Source organism: Culex pipiens, chromosome 3 (assembly GCF_016801865.2).
Source record: "Culex pipiens pallens isolate TS chromosome 3, TS_CPP_V2, whole genome shotgun sequence".
NCBI lineage: Eukaryota > Metazoa > Arthropoda > Insecta > Diptera > Culicidae > Culex > Culex pipiens.
The window spans coordinates 134,099,608-134,120,869 of NC_068939.1; the positions used below are offsets into that span (position 1 = coordinate 134,099,608).

The 21,262-nt window shown below is 35.6% G+C and overlaps 1 protein-coding gene and 1 long non-coding RNA gene across 5 annotated transcripts in view; one reads left to right on the top strand and one right to left on the bottom strand.

Annotated features, from left to right (window-relative positions):
- Positions 1-12,449, bottom strand: part of LOC120422478 (chitin synthase chs-2) — an 83,329-nt gene extending 70,880 nt beyond the window's left edge. For 2 of the 4 annotated variants that reach the window (XM_052709670.1, XM_052709671.1), the window contains exon 1: positions 11,591-11,855. In XM_052709670.1, the coding sequence (XP_052565630.1) occupies positions 11,591-11,593 (3 nt within the window). In that variant the 5' untranslated portion in view covers positions 11,594-11,855. Of the gene's footprint in view, positions 1-5,592; positions 5,679-11,590; positions 11,856-12,217 lie in introns of those variants that run through there. The other 2 variants (XM_039585934.2, XM_052709672.1) reach the window with 2 other exon arrangements.
- Positions 8,954-10,082, top strand: LOC128093318 (uncharacterized). The gene is made up of 3 exons (XR_008212401.1): positions 8,954-9,109; positions 9,163-9,868; positions 9,922-10,082. It is a non-coding gene; the product is annotated as an uncharacterized LOC128093318 (long non-coding RNA).
- Positions 12,450-21,262: the final 8,813 nt, after the last annotated feature.

A 21,262-nucleotide genomic window follows, 5' to 3' on the forward strand; every position in this document is an offset into this window, starting at 1 on the left:
TTGGTTTTTTGCGTTTTCTGTCCGTAATTTACACGTAAACCACCTCCAAAGAGCAACTTATTGTTTTCCATGCACTCGTCAAATAAGCGGTCCAAATTTGTTGTCGGAAATTTGACTGCTAGAGCCCCATTCTTAAATTCCGACCCCGAAAGAATGGCCACAAAACCGAGCGGGGGGGTCCAATTGCATCAAAGTTACACGGCGTAAAACGCCTTCAAGACCATTCTCCCCGCGCAAGAAAGAACCGAAACCAAACCAGTTTGCATACATGCACGGAGAGCGGGTGCTCCACAAAGGAGTTTGGCTTCTTAGTCGGCACCAGAAAATGAATGGAAAATCTTGAGGGAGACACAGTAAAAAAAGTTGAGAAAAATTTATATAAATTATTCAAAATATGAAAGTATTGACGGCTTAACTAATTTGCATTCAAAAAAAAAAAGCTGAATTGCAATTTACACAAAATTTCATGTAACTTTCCACAACTGTGCAGGCAAAAGCTACACGCTCGACTGTGTGCTGTTACAAGAAAAGTTGAATAGCAGTAGCAAAAAAAAGCAACAGCAAAAAATCTCAAACTGAAACTATTCAAAAGACAAGGCCGTCGTCGTCGTCGTCATCGTCCGATGGATGTCTTGAGCTGTTGGTTTGCATTTCTTACGACGGGGTCTGCTGTTGTGTTTGTATTACACGAGCGCGCGCGGAATAGAGCAATATGTGTGTGACATTAAGCTCGAGAGTTAGCTGGTGTGGATGTAGAAAAGGCAAATCTTGACGGCTGAATAGTTGGGACAGGAATCCGGTTCATGATTAAGCTTTAAGCTAGTTGGCAAACCGGGTGAGATTGGCTTAGGTTTGGTATTGAGATTTGGAGTCTTTGTTAAGCTACACACTTAGGCATCAACAGAATTCCTTAATTTGAGATAATTCTTGATTAAATCTATAAAGACACAACGCCGGAATGTTGGAACGTCAAGAAATTTTCAACCATTCCTATTCTTAAAGAATATGACATATTTGGATTAGGAATGATTTTTTTTACAAGTGATGATAATGAAAAACTGCTTTAAAGTCATACTTTTAACTTGCGACAAAAACTACCGAGTGACGTTACAACGGGTTGAGGATCAGCCAATTTACGACTCTTTTGGTTTGATACAAATGAACATTTCAAGTTTAAGATATAATAATTATTTGTCATGTCAAGCTGCGATTGATGATTTGACCCATGACAAAACGAATATATATATTTAAAAGAGGGGTTTTTTTATGTTTTATGTTTTATATGAGGGAAAAGCCCGTTTGAGTGGAACGTCTACCGATGGGTCCTTCTGGGCACAAAACCTCTTACTTTTTTATTATCAACAGATTTTACAATCCAAATGACATAGAGGATATATACAATCAAACTTAAGCTAACAAACTAAACTAGCACAATGTAAAAAATAAATAAATAAATAAATAAATAAATAAAACTAACTAAAAATAAACCGGTCTAAACCTTTGTCAAAACACATATGCTTCCCTGAGAAAATTAAAAATATCGTGCTTCAGACGGGGACGAGACAAATGGAAATCGAAAAAGGGGTAACAACGTTCAAAAACCCTGCACATACTAGAAACAGGTTCATTGAAGGCATGTGGTTCCCAAGCCTTGTGGGCCAGATTTGGTTTTTCTGAAGCGGTTGCAGGCCGGAAATTTGTTTTATTACATTTTTTATATTATTAATAATGATTTTGAAACAGGCAATGAAATTTTTTTAAAATAAATATAAATATAAAATTAAAAAAAAAATCAGGAAAGTTAATTCAATGGTGCAGGTATAAAGCAAAAAAAAAGCAGATTTTACAAATATTATTTATGAAATTGAAAAATGATCCACAAACTTTTTGAAAATAATATATCTTTGTTGACTAATAAAGCGAAATCGAAATCATAAACCTTTGAGGTTTGTAAATATTTTAGTTGTGATTTTTTCTTTTTTTATGTGTATTTTTAGGTACAGAGAAAAAAATATACCGTAAACGGGGTGACTTTGATAGGTTTGAGATTTTTCCGCAAAATGAAGATTAGAAATTAAATACGTACGGAATGGTAAGGAATCATACTGGCCGTGGTAGAGAAGTGTTCAAAGTACTGTTAGAAGAAGTTTTCATCAAATTTTGAAAAGTTTAAAAAGTTAGTTAACTATAATTAAGAAAATGTTGATGGATAGCATTATTTAAATATTCTCAAAGTGTCATAATTTTCTCAATGAACATGATTTCGAATCGGAAAACGGAATGCATTTTCGGATTCTTTGGACAATTTTCCACAAGAAGAAGGTAAAAAAAGTTTGTAAATAATAAATATTATGTGTTTTTGAAACATAACTAAAAAAATCTGCAGATTTATAGGCAATTTCAAATTTTATATAAAATGAGAAAACTTTTGATTCTTGCTTCGAATTCAGTTTAAAATGCAATATAATTTGATATTTGTATAAACAAAACTAGTTTCAACGAATTTCAGGCAAAATTCCGACTTTTTAACAATTTTACCTAAAATTTATATGTTTTTTGATAAAAAGCTTATAAACATAGTTAACTAAATATAAACATTGATTTTTTTTTAAAAACTATGTCAGCCACCTTATTGATAGTACATTTAACGTAAACATAAAAACATAAAATTTGAACAACGAAATTGAACAAGAAAAACTATGACTATCAAAGTCACCCCGGAATTTAAAATAGGTATTTTCACGCAACTATTTTTTTAAACACTATTTAAAAAACCTTTTTTTCAAAAATGTTGCATGTACCTTGTGTGGCCAAGCCCAGAATATGTTTTAAAAATAATAGTCTTGATAGAAACCTAACCAGTTGCAATATATTCCAAAAATAAATTGAAATCCTATCAATGTCACGTCGGTTTACGGTAACCCTGATTAGAAAATTCAGTATAAAAATTAATCTAATTTAATGTGAACATATTGAAAAACATATTACGACGGGGTTTTTTTTTAATAAGGAATGGGAACAAATTAAAACTCTGTTTGCTGACTCGACCGAAAAGTTCAAAGCTGAAAATATTTTTTCAATAATGGGGGGTTGATTCCCTAAAAAATTTCCACGTGGTTTATGGATGGTCCCTCACTTATCTTGAAAAACCATAAAAAAAATGTATTTAGCTGTTGGATCTTTGGTCCCGTGTGTGTGTGTGTGTGTGTGTGTGTGTGTTTGTGTGTGTGTGTGTGTGTGTGTGTGTGTGTGTGTGTGTGTGTGTGTGTGTGTGTGTGTGTGTGTGTGTGTGTGTGTGTGAGCAACCAAACAAACGGGACCACGCGGCCGCTTCTTACAAATTGAGTTGTTTCCATGTATTTTTTGATCTACATTCTATACATACAAATAACTCGCATAGGCATTTGGAAGGTGTTAGCTCTGCCGAGCTTCGGTGACCCATTTCTACGCTGGCTAGCCGAGCGCGAGGTACTTCAGCTTTATCGACAAGACCCGCCCAGAAGAACGTTTGCACCAATCGGGTTCAAACGTTATTTAGAACTTCCGAACCCTTGTCAAATGGACAAGGACCCAGCGCGTATATAGTTGGTAGTAACAGTATTCCTAATTCCAGTCATAGCTCACCAAGTCGCGATGGCCTAGTGGTTAGCATTTTTGCTTACCAATCCAAAGGACGGGGGATCGAACCCCGATTCGAGCGACTTTGATTTTTCGTTCATGTTCAGAGTTTCAAGATTTATATTTCCTATACTTTCTCGTTGGGAGCAGATGGGAATCGAACCCAGAACCATTCGCTTACAAAGCGAACACCGTGACCAGTCAGCCACGGCCGCTCCTTAGCTGTTGGATCTTTGGTCCCGTGACCTTAAAATCAGCAAATAACGTTATTATGACCCTTAGTTTTCTGAACACTGACTGAACCAATTTAATTGGAAAGAGGAAGGCTATTTATGTTATATCTAAACAACATAGTCTTTAAGGTAATCCAGTGAAGTGTTAAACATATTTCGTAGCATCTTTTAAGACCTGAACCAATAAACTTAAGGGGTTACATACCGTAAACTGGGGTGACTTTGATAGCCCGGGGTGACATTGATAGAAATTTGATTTGGCCACTTATTTTGATACATCCAATGTAACAGTCACATTTTTGCATATATGTTTGATAATAAGCTTTCCCTTAATGTTTACATACTCAAAATTCTCAAAAATGTTTAGATATTTATTTGACGGGCATTTGAAAAACCTATCAAAGTCACCCCGGGCTATCAAAGCCACCCCAGTTTACGGTACATGTAAATCGGCAAAAAATTCAGGGTTGGTTTGAGCACACGCTTAAACTTTTTTTAAAATATGTTTTCAGGGCATTTAAATACACATTTTCATCTATCAATAAAAGAAATTTGAACACATTTTGTTGTATATTTGCCGAGGTATAGCTATTTGAAGTTAGCAGTTTCAAAAAACGGGTGCCACGATATCTCAACACTGCTTTGACCAAGTCGGCTACAAATTTTGGTGAAGACTTATTAAACCGGTCCCGTGTGCATGACGAAGGCCGATTTTTAAAAAGTTTATTTAAAAAAAAAGATAAAAATATTATTCATTTAAAAATTTGTCAGTTTTTGATTTTTGCATTTTTATTGAAAACAAAATTACAAAATCGGGTTTTGTCATGTACACGGAATATGTCTTGAGAGTCTTCACCCCAAATTTCAGCCAATTTGGTTCATCCCATCTCGAGATATCGTGGCACCCGGAAATCAACTCGGTGTTCCAAGAAAAACGCTCACAAAGTTTGACAGTCCGCTTTGCACATGGCAAAAGTTTAAACTTAAATCGTCTTCTACTCACTTAAATCATGACATATCTCCATGAAGCTTTCAGGAGTGATTCGAACTAATCTTTGGAAAGGATTTAATAAATATTCGGAATTATGAAATATTGAGATTTTCTACATGTAACCCCTTAAACAAGAATTTAAGGAAAATTGAATTTAAGGAATTTAATTGAATTTAAGGAAAATTGATTATATTTCTGGCAACTTTAACCTTTTTGGTCATTTGCTGCCCCAAAATTAATTATAATGCTTTTAAAAAATGCTCATCTTGCTGGTGGTACTCTGAACTTTTTGCTCTTAGAAGTGAGCCGATTGGTTAAAATGTGTGTTTTTTCAGGGCCTTTCTTGCCTGACTGGACAAGAAATGGAGTTGGTTTATGTGAAAATACGCATTTCAACCATAAAGTAATACTTGAAATTTTCAATTTGAAAAAAATATGACAATTTGGTATGTTTTCATTAAAAATTGGACTTTAGGTTTTTTTTATCATTAAGAATATAAAATTGCTAAAAGAATAAACAAAGCTTTTGATAATTTTTTTGAAATCTGCTACGTCATTCTGAAGACCTGGTGTTGAATATTAAAGTTTGATTTGTTATTCAATTATTTTGATTATTATAGGTAATATACAATATTTTCTAAAATGTGTTTGTCTGCATTAATCGAACAACCTCGGTATCATTTTTCTCATTTTTCTCGTTCCAATTCCCCATTCAAAAAAGAAGTGAAAAATAAATCATTTTCCTCTTACCTTTAAATTTGCTCGAAACCTAGAAATCGCACTCGTTCGCGTTCAATCAGATGATCGAATACTGCTCTCGTTACTACCGCTCCGATCTGCAAAGATTTGGCATTTACTCGTTGGCTGAATACTGTAGCCGTGAGTATGTGTGCTCAACACACACTCACTCACACGATTATCACTACCACCACCACCACCGCTACTCAAACAGCTGGCTAGTAGTAGGCCTTGCCGCGCGCCCAATCTCACCCCAGTTGGCGGGTTCCTTTCACTATACTTTGCTTTGCTTTTTTCACTTTACTTCTTTATTTCTTCTTCTTCTTCTCTACCGACTGGTTACGATGATGGGGCGAAAATAAATATGATAAATATTAGGTAAAAATGTGCCAATAAAAATGCAAGATAAACATACACACACGGGTACGAGTTCGATAATTGGTGCGGCATTTGGAGGTTGTTTTGGAAATGAACGATGGAGTGCGCGGAAAAATAATAAGGAAAAGCTCTTTTGCCTCCACTTGGCAAACACCTTTTGCGCGGGTTTCCAAGTATTGCACACCAAGACCGACAAAGAGAAAACCGTCGGACCTTAAGGGGTCGGTGTATGTTTGGTTTGGTCCCATGGACGGCACACGACATTTTGCTCTCCGTGCAAACACAGAACGTGTTACACAAATAGCAGCCATAGTGGAGTTGGTGGAGAACGAGAGAGAGAGCGAGAGACTTGGTAGCATTTAGTACGTGAGGGTCTTACTTGGGTCATAGCAGAACACTTTGTAATGTGCTGTGAAGGTGTGTGTGTGTGCGATAATGTCACTGCTCAAGCTCAGTGAATGGAGTGGAGATTGTAAATCCAGAACTGCTTTCGCAGCGCAGTGGTGACTTGAATGTACTTATCGGCGGCGAACCCGGTTGGGCAAGTTTCGGTTCAAGTTTTTGTGAACTTTTTGATTTCGTTGCCATCGTGCTAACTTGTCGTACGTGCATTTTGGGCCAAATTGAGTTAAGAACGCCATTTTGTGTAGCTCACAATGCCTCACCTTTTGACCTTCACAGATCCCCAAAATTCGATTTCAATCCTGAGATATTCAACAAAAACCGAAAAAACTCCGTGCATTTTTGTCCCTTTACATATGAAAGTAGTTTCAATCTTGTCGTGCTATCTTGTCACTCCATGAAAATTGATGTAAGTGCGACAAAAGGCCAAAGGGATTTCAGGCCAGGAAAGTCAGGATGCGTTTGTCGCACGTACAAGCTAGACTACCGTAAACATTTGTAATTATAACTCGGGACTCCAGCAACCAACTTCAACCAAACTTCGGGACAATGCACAGAATGGTCAGCCAAACAAAACGTGTTTGTTATTGTTTACATTGCGTGCTCTCGTTTTTGTATATTCAAGGTCAAACATTAAAACGCGTTTTTCTCGGAACGTCAAAATGGCGGGTGCGACAAGATAGCACGACGACGTCGATTTGATTTTAAGGCAGTGTACTATCCATAAATTCATAGTTGTTCCTGGTGAAATTTAGACATTTTTGAGTAGCAGTAGCAAACGTTTGTTTTGTAGATTCATAAAAAAAATCTTGAGATGATCATTGCGTCTTTCAATCGCTCAAATTTTCAACAAGGCGTAGGTCTCCCTAATGGCAAAAAAATACGGGTCCAATTATTTCGGCCATGGAACCCCCAGAAAAATTATGAGTCCGATCGTAGAATTTTATGTCTGAATCATGCTGTTTTTGTGGGGAATTGGTGAATATTATTCTACATTTTATTTGATTTGTGTTAGGCATTTCAAATTGATGTTTCGATACAATTAAAGTTACGCTACGAGCATTTTTTTAAAAATAAGTCGGTTTTTACTGGTATTTTGGCTTTGATTTGCATGAACTAACGTCCCGAGCATGGGTAAATAACAAGGGAAGTTGGTAATAATACCTTTCTCTGCTATCAATACCAAATTTTGGTATTCCTGAACTCTTTAAAATTTGTCTTAAGGATTATGCAAGTGCAAAATTTTGTATCATAACAATTTAAGGTATTGTTTTGATATTGCAAAATTGCAGAATTTGTCAATGGTCGGACACCACATTTTTGTATTCTTTTGGTATTAAAGTGTTTTATAAAATTCCTCTGAAACTATGGGAAAATTTTGACCAATTTTAACAAAATAATTAATTTTGCGCTGATGTCTCAAAGCGAATCGAATGCTTTCATTGAGAACCGAAAATTTAAAACTTGATTTCAAACATTTTTGAAATAACTTGAAATTATGGATGTCAGGATACCACATTTTGGTATTATTTTGGTATTAAAGTGTTTTTTCAAATTCCTCTGAAACTATGAGAAAATGATTACCAATTTTGACAAAATAATTAATTTTGCGCTAAAATTACTTGAAACCCAAAAATGTTAAAGCTGATTTTCATTTTTTTATAACCCACTCGTTGAAATTTCTCTCAGTAGGGATAACCAATTACTTTGAGTCGAGTCAATCGACAGATTATAGAATTTTGGTGAATTTCAATCCAATTTCATTTAAATAACACTTATTTTTCAATCTCGTTATTTTTCAGAAGCTACAAGAACTTCAAGCACAAGTTTCAATTGTTTTTATAATAGTTCAAAATCTAATTTTACTATTATTAATGAATTTAAATTATATTTCCATAATTTTGAGTCCATATTTCAAATTTAAATTTATTTTTAGGGTAATGCAAATTTTATTTCAGGTTTTTGTCATACTCTCCACAGTTTCCTTTAATATTATCCGGGAGCAACTTTTGAGAAACAAATTTCCAATATGTAGCAGCACTAAGTTTTCTGACTTTACCCATGATAGCCTAAGCTTTTATGGCAACAACGCTTTTATAGCATTTTGTTTGCAAGGTTTTTCGATTGAACCCAGAAGGAAGGCTGGAGCGGTTTATTTTTTTTTTAATCTTTGCGCAATTTTAGAACTTTTCTTACAAATTCATTGATATTTTTACATGACTCTAAAAATGTAAAAAGCGTTTTGTGCACTTTTCTTAACTTTTTGCCACGACCTCCTTTTCTCTTGAACTTCACCAGAGTTGCGGGACAAAAACTTTAAACAATATTTGTCTAGCCATGCCTTTTTTTTAAAGATATATTCCATAAAAAAAACAGTTTCAAATGATTGTTTGAAGAAATTCATAATTTCAAATGCAAAGATGTAAATTTACTATTTTTGTTCTTGGAACATCGTGACATTTCTTCAAATAAAAATGGTTCGGATTTTTGGAAAATAAGAGAGGATAGTCACTATACATGAGATAATGTCAAAAATGTGAAACAACGGAGATAACACCGTTTGTTGCGACGGAGCGCGTCCGAAGCAGCCCCCTGTTCAACGTCATTCGTCTTTGTTTGTGTTTCTTTGTGCAGGTGCCCGTGCTGTCGCTTGGCAAGAGTCAGAAGTTGAAAACAAACTGAAGCAAGCGGGAGCACGGGCGCAGCTGGGAACGAGAATCCGTTCCAGCTGTGAAAAGACACCGAAGTTGTGAGTAAATTGTATCTTGTGAACTTTATTTGTTATTAATTAAGGAAATATAGCTTTTTAGCGTACGGAAAATGGAAGGAAGTTTCATTTCGTTCAGCTTAGAAAACTGGTGCCCGTCACTCTTCAGCCGCTCGTTTCAACACTAAAAAGAACTTCGACAAGACTGGCCGGAGTTCGGGGGCCTACGACTACGATCGGAAGCGGGAAAGGCGCGGCGACAGTGGCACGAGGACGTCTTCTCAATCGGAGCGGTTGCTGAAGAGCTGCAATCACTGAAGGCTGGTGCAATGGCTGTCGAAACGAGGTGACAAAATGGAGTCGGTGAGGCAAGGACTTGCAAAGGGGGTTGTGACAAAGTGATCACCCGTGGCCCATAAATAGAGCCAAAAGTGGTCGGGCACGGGTGTGAGACGGAGGTCAACAGGCGACCCCGCAACGAAGAGTGCTCATCGGCTCCAAGTTGCAGATGACGTCAGCAGTATCAAAGGTCAGCACAGCATCTTCAGGACGCGCCGCGGTGACTAGGCGTAAAACTCCAGCTTTGGCAAGGAAGAAGTTTTACGGGGGGGAGTGTTGCGACGGAGCGCGTCCGAAGCAGCCCCCTGTTCAACGTCATTCGTCTTTGTTTGTGTTTCTTTGTGCAGGTGCCCGTGCTGTCGCTTGGCAAGAGTCAGAAGTTGAAAACAAACTGAAGCAAGCGGGAGCACGGGCGCAGCTGGGAACGAGAATCCGTTCCAGCTGTGAAAAGACACCGAAGTTGTGAGTAAATTGTATCTTGTGAACTTTATTTGTTATTAATTAAGGAAATATAGCTTTTTAGCGTACGGAAAATGGAAGGAAGTTTCATTTCGTTCAGCTTAGAAAACTGGTGCCCGTCACTCTTCAGCCGCTCGTTTCAACACCGTTGTTTCAGAATAACGTGGACAATTTCAAAAAAATCTAAAGCTTTGTTAATTCTAAGCAACTTTAAATACTTAATGATAATAAAAACCTAAGGACCAATTCTTAGCACAAGTATCCACAACCTTGACTATAAAACATGTTTTTACTTTTGACATAAATACAAATAGAAAGTGAGCTTGTCGTTTAACCTCAAAATTATTGCAAAGATTCTTCGTTTGGTGTTACTTTTCTGAGAACTTCAAACAAATTTGTATTAAATTTGTATTTTTTTACAGCTTATCGGAAATATTGGCACAGTTTGATGGTTCAATCCATTCAAAATTAAAATATTGATAGTGATAATATAACATTTCTGCAGATTTTCATCTTTTTCGGATAAGGGAGATGTAAATGTAAAAAATGACATAATTGGACTAAAAAAGGACAACGAATCAATTGATAACAATCAAATATGATTTTTTCTGCGTTGTTAATGATATGAAGCATGTTTGGGTTCGATTAAATATTTAATATTGAATCTTTATTTTGAATATATGGGGAATGTCCATTTAAAAATATTTTTTAAATATAAATTTATACTTTTTGAAAACTATTGATTTCCAGACAACTGTTTTAGTACATTACGCATTTCATTACCCTTAATTCAGGGAAATTTTGATATTATGGCTTACATTTTCATTTTTTTTGCTTCCCTCTCGATCTCGGTCAGAGTCGCGGATCATAAGCTTTAAAAAAAATCAATGGCTTTATTTGTTAAAAAATAATGATTTTGATTGATTTTTTGAATGCAAATTTGCCTCCAAATAAATTTTAACAATTTTATGAATTAGGACTTCAAGTTGTACTTTCTTTTATCTTGTTTGAGCTATTTTTTTACAGATGCAATTTGTTTCAAAAGATTTGGCATTTCAATCTTAACCCTCTACATCCCAATCCTGCCTCTAGACTGCGATCTAAAACATCACAAAAACTCAATTTTCAACCAAGTTTTGATTTTTAAAAAGCATTGGAATAAAAACTCGTACAATTTTAGATTTTTTTTTCAGGGGTAAGCTTTGGCTGGGTTTTTTTTCTAACATTCCCTATATTTTAGGTAAAAAGAAGTATGCAGTATTTGTTTAGTGTCCCAGAATATGCCTCTACGCATTTTTTTTCAATTTAAATAATAATGGTGCCATGCTATAGCAGAAAATGTGAAAAAACTGAAAATAAAACAAGAAAAACACAAATAAGAGAAGTAGAGTAGAAAAGAAAATAAAGTTGCTGAAAATGACCTCCTGAAGACGGGAAAAATAAAAATTTTCGTGGTTTTAATTCGCTCCGGAACTAGCCAGAGTGATTCGGCCCCCATCCGGTTCTATACATTTTGGAAGAGGGTTAATTTTACAAAAAATTAGGAATTTGGTGTATTTTCCACGATGGAACAAATCGGTAAATTAAAAGCCCTATTAGATAAATTTAACGAAAACTCGGTGTTAGGTTTAGAATTGCTTAACGTACAAGCGATTTTTGGCAACTTTTTATCAATTTAAACTTGATCTAAAATTGTTCCTAACTTTCATCCTTCATACAACAAACCATTCACTGCTGTATGCTACCGGTTTCCAATCTATTCCAAATTCCTTCGAAGCTTTCATGCTCATAAATCACGAAGCGTCTTGCGCTCTCTCTCGTTGCTTTTTTTTGCTAGTTTAGTGTTCGTCTTCGTCTGCCGTAACAATTGCATGTGTATTATGTTTTCAACTCCATTGCACAAATCCACTCCAAGCTCTCTCTCTTGCTCTTTTTTCTTCACTGATTTATGTTATAGTGTCTTCTGCTAAATGTTAGTCACTTCCACTAATCGGTTGACTTTTGTCACTTTTACACAGATTTCAGCGTCGATTCTTCAAAATTTTCTTCCATCTGTTCTTCCAGTGGTGACATTTCGTTGATATTCAACACCCAGTTCGACAGTCCACCTCCGTTGACGACGTGTCCACCGAGGTTCAAGTTTCGAGTTTCTTCCCGCACACAAAGCACCGCGCGAAAAGGTGAAGGTTTTGATATTTGTGCGCCAAGTGTCGCAACACAATCTGCGCTCAGCCGTTTTGGAAAACCTCGAAAAACTATTTTCCTGCACTCGCACTCGCCGCAGATGATCCCGATGAAAAGTGAAAACTCTTCATCACACGAGAAAACTCGAGAAAAAAAGACCACACTCACTTTTCTTGGCCACGACGAAATGAAAGGTGGTGCAGCAGCAGACGTAATCCACTTTCCGAAGTCGCTGAGACGTCAGCTCACGGGCGCAACTCAACGCGCGCTGCTTAGCTATGCGTAGCGCGTGACGACTTCACCACGACCGACGACTTGAAGACTGCGAGAGATGCGAAAGAGCGCGCGATCTGCACACGACGGCGTGCAGCCAGGGTTCGTTGTCTACTGAACGCCAAGTCGCCAAGTCGGAGAAATCTCCCAAGACGACGGCCGACGACCAGGCTGAACTTCTTGTACGTTCGTACGCGTATTATGCATACCATTTTGTTGTTGTTTGTGTGCTGAAGGGTCTCTCGCACGTGCTTGTATAAGTGTGATGTTGGGGCTGCTGCTGCTGCTGCTGCTGTTGGGGCTTTTGGATTGTGGAGAGTGCTCGCCTCCAAGACAGTGAAAGGCTGGAAGAAACGTGAGACCAAGCGAACCGTTCCGGTGGACAGGTTTGGTTGGCAGTATTTTTATTTTATTTATTTTTTAATTTTAATATTGTTTTAGCTACCTCAAAGAAAATTTTACAAAAAAGATTATTACTCTTTGTTGAAACATGAATCTAAATTAATTTCTGTTGCATCTATTAGTTATTTGATCAATTAAAATATGCATTATGTAATGTAATTCAAGTTATTTTCAAGCAATAAACGTCAGAATGTAACTTAGATAATTTAATTTTTCACATGTTTTTTTAACATCAGATTAACAATAAAAAGCAAGACATGAGCTCTTTAAAACACATTATTTGCCTGCAGGCGTTCGAAGGCTTGAATGGAGCAGAAAATCCAAATATCTTTTACTTCTATCATTCTTCCAGTAGCGTGGCTCACGGATATATGAAAGAGACAAAAGTGTTCAATTTCGAACGCCTCGACCGGAATTTTGAAGCAATATGGCCCAAGAAGCTAGCCTGAAATTTTGAGCGCATTTGGTTAAGGTTTAGTACTTCCACCATTGACCTGAAGTTAGTATGGAACTTTAAAAAAATTACTATGGGCAATTTTCACTTTTAACCACTTCTTAGTTTCATATATCCGTGAGCCACGCTACCTTCCACTCTGGGATTCAAACTGACGACTTTTAGATTGCGATTCTTGCGTCCACGGAAAATAAACGTTTTAAATTTTTTTTCTCAAAAACTCGATTTCGACAAACTTTACCCACATCGATTTTTTTTTTAATTTTTGGTATGTTTTAGAGGATCAACAGTATATTTTACAATTCCGCCGTGAAACTACTTACTTTTCCTGCCTTTCTTGGACGACGAAATTGCCTACTATTGTCTACCAAAAATATCAGAATCGGAAAGTAATACTTTAATAGTAGTAATAGTAGTGAAACAAGGGAAAAAACAACTTTCTACCTCTGAAAAGGGTGCTGAAAAGTTGAACTTTTTAGCTTTTGCAATAATATTTTCAATATTATTTTGATTTGATCGGTGAATTTAGCATGAGCATGAGAGCATGAGCATGAGAGACCACCCATGGCTGTCCTTCTCCGTTGCTGAACAGAACCGTAATATCCTTTCAGCACTACTGATCATAGGCTTCGACTATCAAGTGGTATTTCCCTTATCAACAGCATGTATGAATGCGCTGAAAAAAAAAAGATAAAACACCATGATTGCCAAAACAAGATCAGTTGCGAATAGGTAACAGTCATTGGCCACCAACGGCGCCCGCCATGTCAGTTTGTAGATCTCGATTTTAAGGGACGGGAATGTTAGTTAGCGCAGGTTGCTACTAGGGCAGCTGATTTACTCTGTGCTTACACCCCACGAGCGCCAGGAACCTGAAAACTTGTTAGTAGGGTAGGGTGTTTGGTCTGGATTCATCATAGAAGATGATGATGCGACCCAAAATCATAGTGTTTGTTGAAAGGTATTATATTTTATTTCTGTTGTTAAATTTTCAATGAAATGGTTTAATCTTAGACAGCCTGTGGAAATATAAAACCAAATAAAATTTATTTATAAAATCAGGTGTTAAACGCAATGCTTCAAAGATAGCGTAGTCTGATTTTTAATTATATAATCATTTAGTTCATAAATTTGTTACGGAATAGACGCGACAAACTTAACCATCAAGTGCCTTCCGATCTTCTTTCTGTTAGCTAGATAATATATTGATTTTCGTCGCCTCTCGAGCTACGATGCTATGGAGAAGGCTTAACATACAAACAACCGACGTCGAGCCCTCCGAGCTACAGAGCTATGGGAAGGTCTTTTCAACACAAAAAAAAAGACTCGCGCACCACATGACGTTCTTGATGAATCAAAATAATTTTGTTACGCGATAAACCTAACGAACTAAATCGTCAACTTGCCATCCAATCAGCGATGATGAAGAAAGGGTTTGAAGCACACAACAACTCACCGATTAATATGAATAACTTTCAAGATCGATCTTGTTTTATAACTACAGCGCGACTCACTCCTGATTTTCACGATCCCGATTACAGCACAAAACGAACACCGCAAAAATCCATCTCACAATCCTGATTTGTTTTTTTCTTATTTTTCATTTTTTTGCTTTTTTCACTTTGCACACAAACACAACCATAATTGAATAATTTCCCCCAACCAACGCGTCCCTTCACTCACCATTCTTGCAGGCACAATCCTAATTTTTTTCTTCACTTTGCACACAAACACAACCATCCGCTTGCACTGGTGGAACATAATCTGAACACAAACAGCGACACAAAAGAGACGAAAATTATCGCGAAAAAACAGGACTGCGCGTCCCCAGTGTAGGGATTATGGGTTGCAGGATTGAATATGTAATAAATTATTAAATGAGTATTTATTATAAGATTGATATAATTTATAAATAAGAGTTAAGAGCGCAACAAAAAGTGTGCACCTTCATGAATATTGCCTTGTTAGCTGATTGTGGATTGAGTGCGAGAGCGCGCTAGCGAGCTGCGAGAGAGAACAACGAGCGAGAAAACAACGAGATGCGCGCGTCCGGCGAAAGGGAGAATGAAGATTGTCAAATCAGTTTTGTGGTTAATTTCTGTGGAATAAGACGTGTTGTTTGTTAATTGCAAAATATCTGTGTTTTTATTATAAAAGAAAGTCCACGATCACGACACCCAGAAGCACTGCACTCTTTTTTTATTTGATCGGTGAATTTACTAAACAAATGGACATTTCGTCTGTTGTGTGCTATGTTGTGACAATGACCATTTAGTACTTTTCGAGAAAATCGATTTTTAAAGTTTGATTATAAATATTTTCAAAACTATGAATGATAGAGTCAAACTTTTTGAAGCAATCGATTCGCATACAATTGCTTAACAAACGCTCCAAGTTTCAACTTATTTGGTTACACCAGTTAAAAGATACAGTAAATTATGTAAACAAAAATCTGAAAAGCACGTGTCACAAGTTTTGAATGTAAATTTTTACTACGTGTCACAAGTGTGCACAGAATTCCCATACAACCTAAAATAAACTTAAATCAATAGTTTAACCGACAAAACATTGCATTGCCTTCAGAAAATGTGTATCAACATAAATTTGTGAAAAACAAGAGAAATTTTCCACATTTTCCAACAACATGTATGACGTGTCACAAGTGTGCACGACCATTTTGATGATAAATTGGTCTATGTCACAAGTGTGTATTGCGATATCCGGGAAACGGAAGCGAGTTCCCAAAATCGGGTTAAAGCATCTTGTAGTGTTTGTTAAGTATAGCAAAACGTCATCATTAACTCATTTTCGACCAAAATGGTCTATGTCACAAGATAGCATACAGCTGACGATTTGATTGAAAATTCTATTTAAAGGTGTTTTTCGGAATTGTAAAAAATGTTGTTTGTATTTCGATGTAAAATATCCTACGCGGTGAATCTCGTTTGATTAATCACGGCTTGTCTAAAGGTTATTTTTATAAAACTTGAATGAACCTCGGTAATTCTTTCTGGAGCTTGTTGGGGGGACTGTCCCGAGTCAGGGAAACTGTTTTTCAAAAAATTCTATCGGTAAAAATTGATTTTATCTCATTTTGAAGTTTTTATACAATATATTTAAGCTAAAATCATGAAAAGTATTAAATAAATTGCTGAAATTATGATATTTTTTGTTGTTATTTCATCAAAACATCAGTTTCGAGTTACCTCAACATGTCTTCAATATCCTACAACATAGAAAAATGTTTATCTTAGTCGTCAGTTTCGATAATAGCTGCAAAATAGGTTTTTTCCTAGTTTTTTTCAAATGCATCTGTAAACATCAACTTTATTCGTGTTTATCAAAACTGTGACCGTGGATTTGTAGATTTGTAGCAAATAACATTCAGAATAAATTTGCACAAAAAACATGCTATTACATCAAATCTCTGAAAAGTTACAACAATTTTAGTGCAGAGAAAGCTGCAAATTTTAAAATTCTGTGATATTTATTCCCTTTTCGTCCTAAACTACTATTTAAATAAATTTCAGGATGACAAATCAAAAGTCCTGAGTTGCATTTTGATCTTATTTTATTTGTAGAACAAAAAAAATGTGATTACAAATTATTGAACATCTTACAAAATTCTGCTAGCGACTTAAGTGTATTGTTGAATTAAAAAAGGTTGTATTTACGGTTTTCCAAAACAACAATTTCCCACGCAAACGGCTTGGCCAAAATCTTAAGTGCTCGGATCGGCTTAAAATTTTTGGGATTCTCTACCCAAAATAGTTTTATAAATAATTTTTGTTAGGTCGTTAGGGTGGTTCCTGCCGCGTTAGGGTGGGCCATAAAATGGCAATTTTGACTTTTTGGCAAAAAAAAAAACATATATTTACAAAACACTTGCTTGGCATTGTTTCATCCAATTAAAGTAAAACTGTTTGTGAAAGAAAAGTGACTAATCTGGCTTTCAAGGAAAATTGCGCATGAGTCAGTTGAAACGGCTTTTAACAAGGAATTAAAAAAATCTCAAAATTTTCATCTTTGAACCGCCCTGACGCGGTAGGAACCACCCTAACGACCTAACAAAAATTATTTATAAAACTATTTTGGGTAGAGAATCCCAAAAATTTTAAGCCGATCCGAGCACTTAAGATTTTGGCCAAGCCGTTTGCGTAGGAAATTGTTGTTTTGGAAAACCGTAAATACAACCTTTTTTAATTCAACAATACACTTAAGTCGCTAGCAGAATTTTGTAAGATGTTCAATAATTTGTAATCACATTTTTTTTGTTCTACAAATAAAATAAGATCAAAATGCAACTCAGGACTTTTGATTTGTCATCCTGAAATTTATTTAAATAGAAGTTTAGGACGAAAAGGGAATAAATATCACAGAATTTTAAAATTTGCAGCTTTCTCTGCACTAAAATTGTTGTAACTTTTCAGAGATTTGATGTAATATCATTTTTATTGTGCAAATTTATTCTGAATGTTATTTGCTACAAATCTACAAATCCACGGTAACAGTTTTGATAAACACGAATAAAGTTGACGTTTACAGATGAATTTGAGAAAAAAGAACAAGGAAAAACCCTATTTTGCAGCTTCAATCGAAACTGACGACCAAGATAAACATTTTTCTATGTTGTAGGATATTGAAGACATGTTGAGGTAACTCGAAACTGATGTTTTGATGAAATAACAACAAAAAACATCATAATTTCAGCATTTTATTTAATACTTTTCATGATTTTAGCTTAAATATATTGTACAAAAACTTCAAAATGAGATAAAATCAATTTTTACCGATAGAATTTTTTGAAAAACAGTTTCCCTGACTCGGGACAGTCCCCCCAACAAGCTCCAGAAAGAATTACCGAGGTTCATTAAAGTTTTATAAAAATAACCTTTAGACAAGCCGTGATTAAGACTCGCTTAGACTACAATTCACTGAAAATCCAATTCGAAGGGAATTGCAAAATATGTTGTATTCAAAAAATCTGCTTTCAGCAACTTGTTGCATAAATTACTATTTCAGTACTGATATTCTATGCGATGAAAAGTAGGCCATCTCGAAGAAAAGTAAGTAATTTCACAACGGAATTGCAAAAAAAAAAAAATCAGTACCCATTTACGACGAGTGCTGAAAAGTTATTGTTTTCAGCACTTGTAACGTAAAGAAATACATTCGTTTCGTTTGATTATTTTCAGCACTTGTTGTATTTATCTTACTCGGTAAACAGCGTTGGATAAATGTACGACTAGTGCTGAAATAATCTTCTTTTTTGCAACTTGTTGCATACACTACTATAAGTAATATTTGAATAAAGTGCACCGTTTTTAAGTTATTGTGGTATCGGAATTAAATCAAAATTTCTCGGCAACATCAAAAGTTGAAAAAGCACTTGGCACGGTTAAAAGTGATGTAAAAAACAAAACCTTTATCTAATCTTGGTTCAATAATATTGGAAATTCTAGAAGTAAATATAGTCCATATTTTATTTTGTGTTTATTAAATAATCAAAAAAAAGTAGCGTTCACCCACGGACACAAATTTTCGTCAATTTAGTGACATGGCGACAATATAACCACTATAAAACCTTATTTAAGGTTTTATTAAAAAAAATGGTTTTTATTTTAGAAAAGTGTTTTGTGCAATTTTTTTGACATTGTCTGAAAACTGGCCCTTCGAAGAATGAAAATTATAAAAAAATAATTCTAAGTTCTACCCAACTAGTCCTCATTTCACGATATCTTAATCAAGATATCTTGGAAACCATTGATCTGATTTCTGGATTTTTTGTGAAGTTTTCTCAACTTTTTGAAAAATATATTTCATTATATCAAAACCACGACTAGCATTTAAAAAGGGCTTAAAACTTATAATAATCGCTAACTTATTAAAAATTTTACTTTAGTACTTTTCGATTGGAATTTTAATTTTACATTAAACAATGATTATGTAAATATCGAACGTGAAAATCACTATTAAAAATAATTATTACTCGGCCGAAATAAAAACGTCCGTCATGCTCAAAATCGGTACTTTTTGTCCTCTTAAATATTGATTTTGTTTTTAAATCGAATCGAGTGTCAAATTCATGTTTTTGTCATAAAAAGTTGAAAGGAAAACTAATTTCAAAAGACAACTTTGCCGAAGATGTCTAAGACAAACGATTAGAAAACCTCATCTCAAGATTCCGTTAAATTGATTTCATAGATCTTTTCATGGATAGCTGCCACGATTGTATCGAGAAAACTATTATGCAAAATGGCTAATTTGGACGTAAGCAATCGATGGAAAAAGTTTTATCCCAAATAAAAAATACAGTGAAAAGTCGATTTGCAAAAATGTAGAGAACTAACAGAAATTAAAAAAAAAACGAAGTTGACTTTATAGCTGTCGGCCACCATTGCTAGTACCAACCACTAGTGTCTTCCTTTTTATCTACAAGGACTTCGCCGCCCTGGGCTCCTAAGTGTATGAAAGTATGGCACGGAGCGACGGCGCCACAAAGAATTTTAGAGCGCCCGCCGCGGGATTCGAACCGGCGACCTCCGGATTGGAGTCCAGTGCGCGGTCCGATTGATCCACACGGGCGGGACAGGGTTTAAAGTAATTCTAAAATATTTTTTTTGTTTAAAATAGCACCGTATACCGGTACCTTCCGTTAGCACCATGCGTTTCCATTGATTTCGTGGGCATGGTTCAATCAAGCATGAGCAGTACAAGCATGACTGTGTGTGTGTGCAGAGGTCAAGAGAGTGAGAGTCAAAGAGAAAAGTTCCGTCCATATGGTAAACAACAAAAGAGTCAGACAAGAAGAGTGAGTTGTAATGAGGCGGAGAGCAGAGAGCATAAAACCGGTGAAGGTATGCACTGATTGAACGAAGAATCAGAAACTAAAGTGAGTCAGTCAAGGGTTCAACGGTTGGAGTGTGAATCAAAAAGCTCGAAGGACAATGTAGTTGAGCTCATCTCATTCTGAGTCAACTGGTGGAGAACAAGGATCTATGAATTGCAAGATGTGTTGTCATAGTTCTTGTTACTTTGTGAATAAGATTGTAGTTTTTGAAAAGTGTTAAAATGAACAGAAGATAAACATTTTAGTGACATTTTAAGGCATTCCAGCTTTTATTGACCCACTAGGGTGTTATATGGAAAAATTTAAAATGATAAAAATCCAATCAGCAACACATTTTTCGGGTCCCTTTTAGGGGCCCTAACAACCTCCCAAAATTTGGGAGCGATTGGTTAAGCCCACGATTGGTGCAAGGCGAATGAAATTTGTAAGGAAATTACTATGGGGAAACTCGCATTTTCACATTTTTGAATTTACAAAATTCATGTTTTATTATTTTATGAAACTAACACCGTAGAAGTGTAGCCCTGGATGTCCTGAACAACTCTCCCGAAGAAAGTATGGTGCTAAAGTGCTTCATAAAAAAGATACAGAGTTTTCAAAAGTAGTGTATTGAAATAATCAGTGAAACTCGAACTTTCTGCCAACATTGCCTAAGGAACCACTAAATACAAAACAGACATGTTGTTCTTATATCTTGATTAACCTTACTTAAAATCGATGTGAAGAATTGTTTAGAAGACATTATTTTGTTAAGTTGCACCCCAAATCCTCAAATATATTATATTTTTTAAAGATTCCGCTTGACTTGGCAGTGTTGGCAAAAAGTATGTTTTTTCCGAGTATTTCGAAATGTCTCTCTTGAACGATCTGTAACTTTTGTTAGAATCAATTTAGCACCAACCAATCGCTCCCAAATTTTGGGAGGTTGGACCCAAAAAATGTGTTGCTGAAAAAATCAATTTTCGATTCCACCCTATTGTCCCCACTTTAAAATTTTTGGAAAATAATTTTTAAAAAGATTATTTTTTTAAGAGAATATTTATTTTCATATTCATTTAGTCATATCCACATAGAGTGTTAATTCCCTATTTTTATAAGAAAAAATCGCAATCAAGTGTTTTGGAATTAGCTAAAACCTTGAGCGAAAAAAAAAACAAGGTCACGCCTTATTGACCAATGTTGTTAAGGAACTGACAGCCGAGTTTTCACATCGTGATCATGAGTTCAAGGCTAG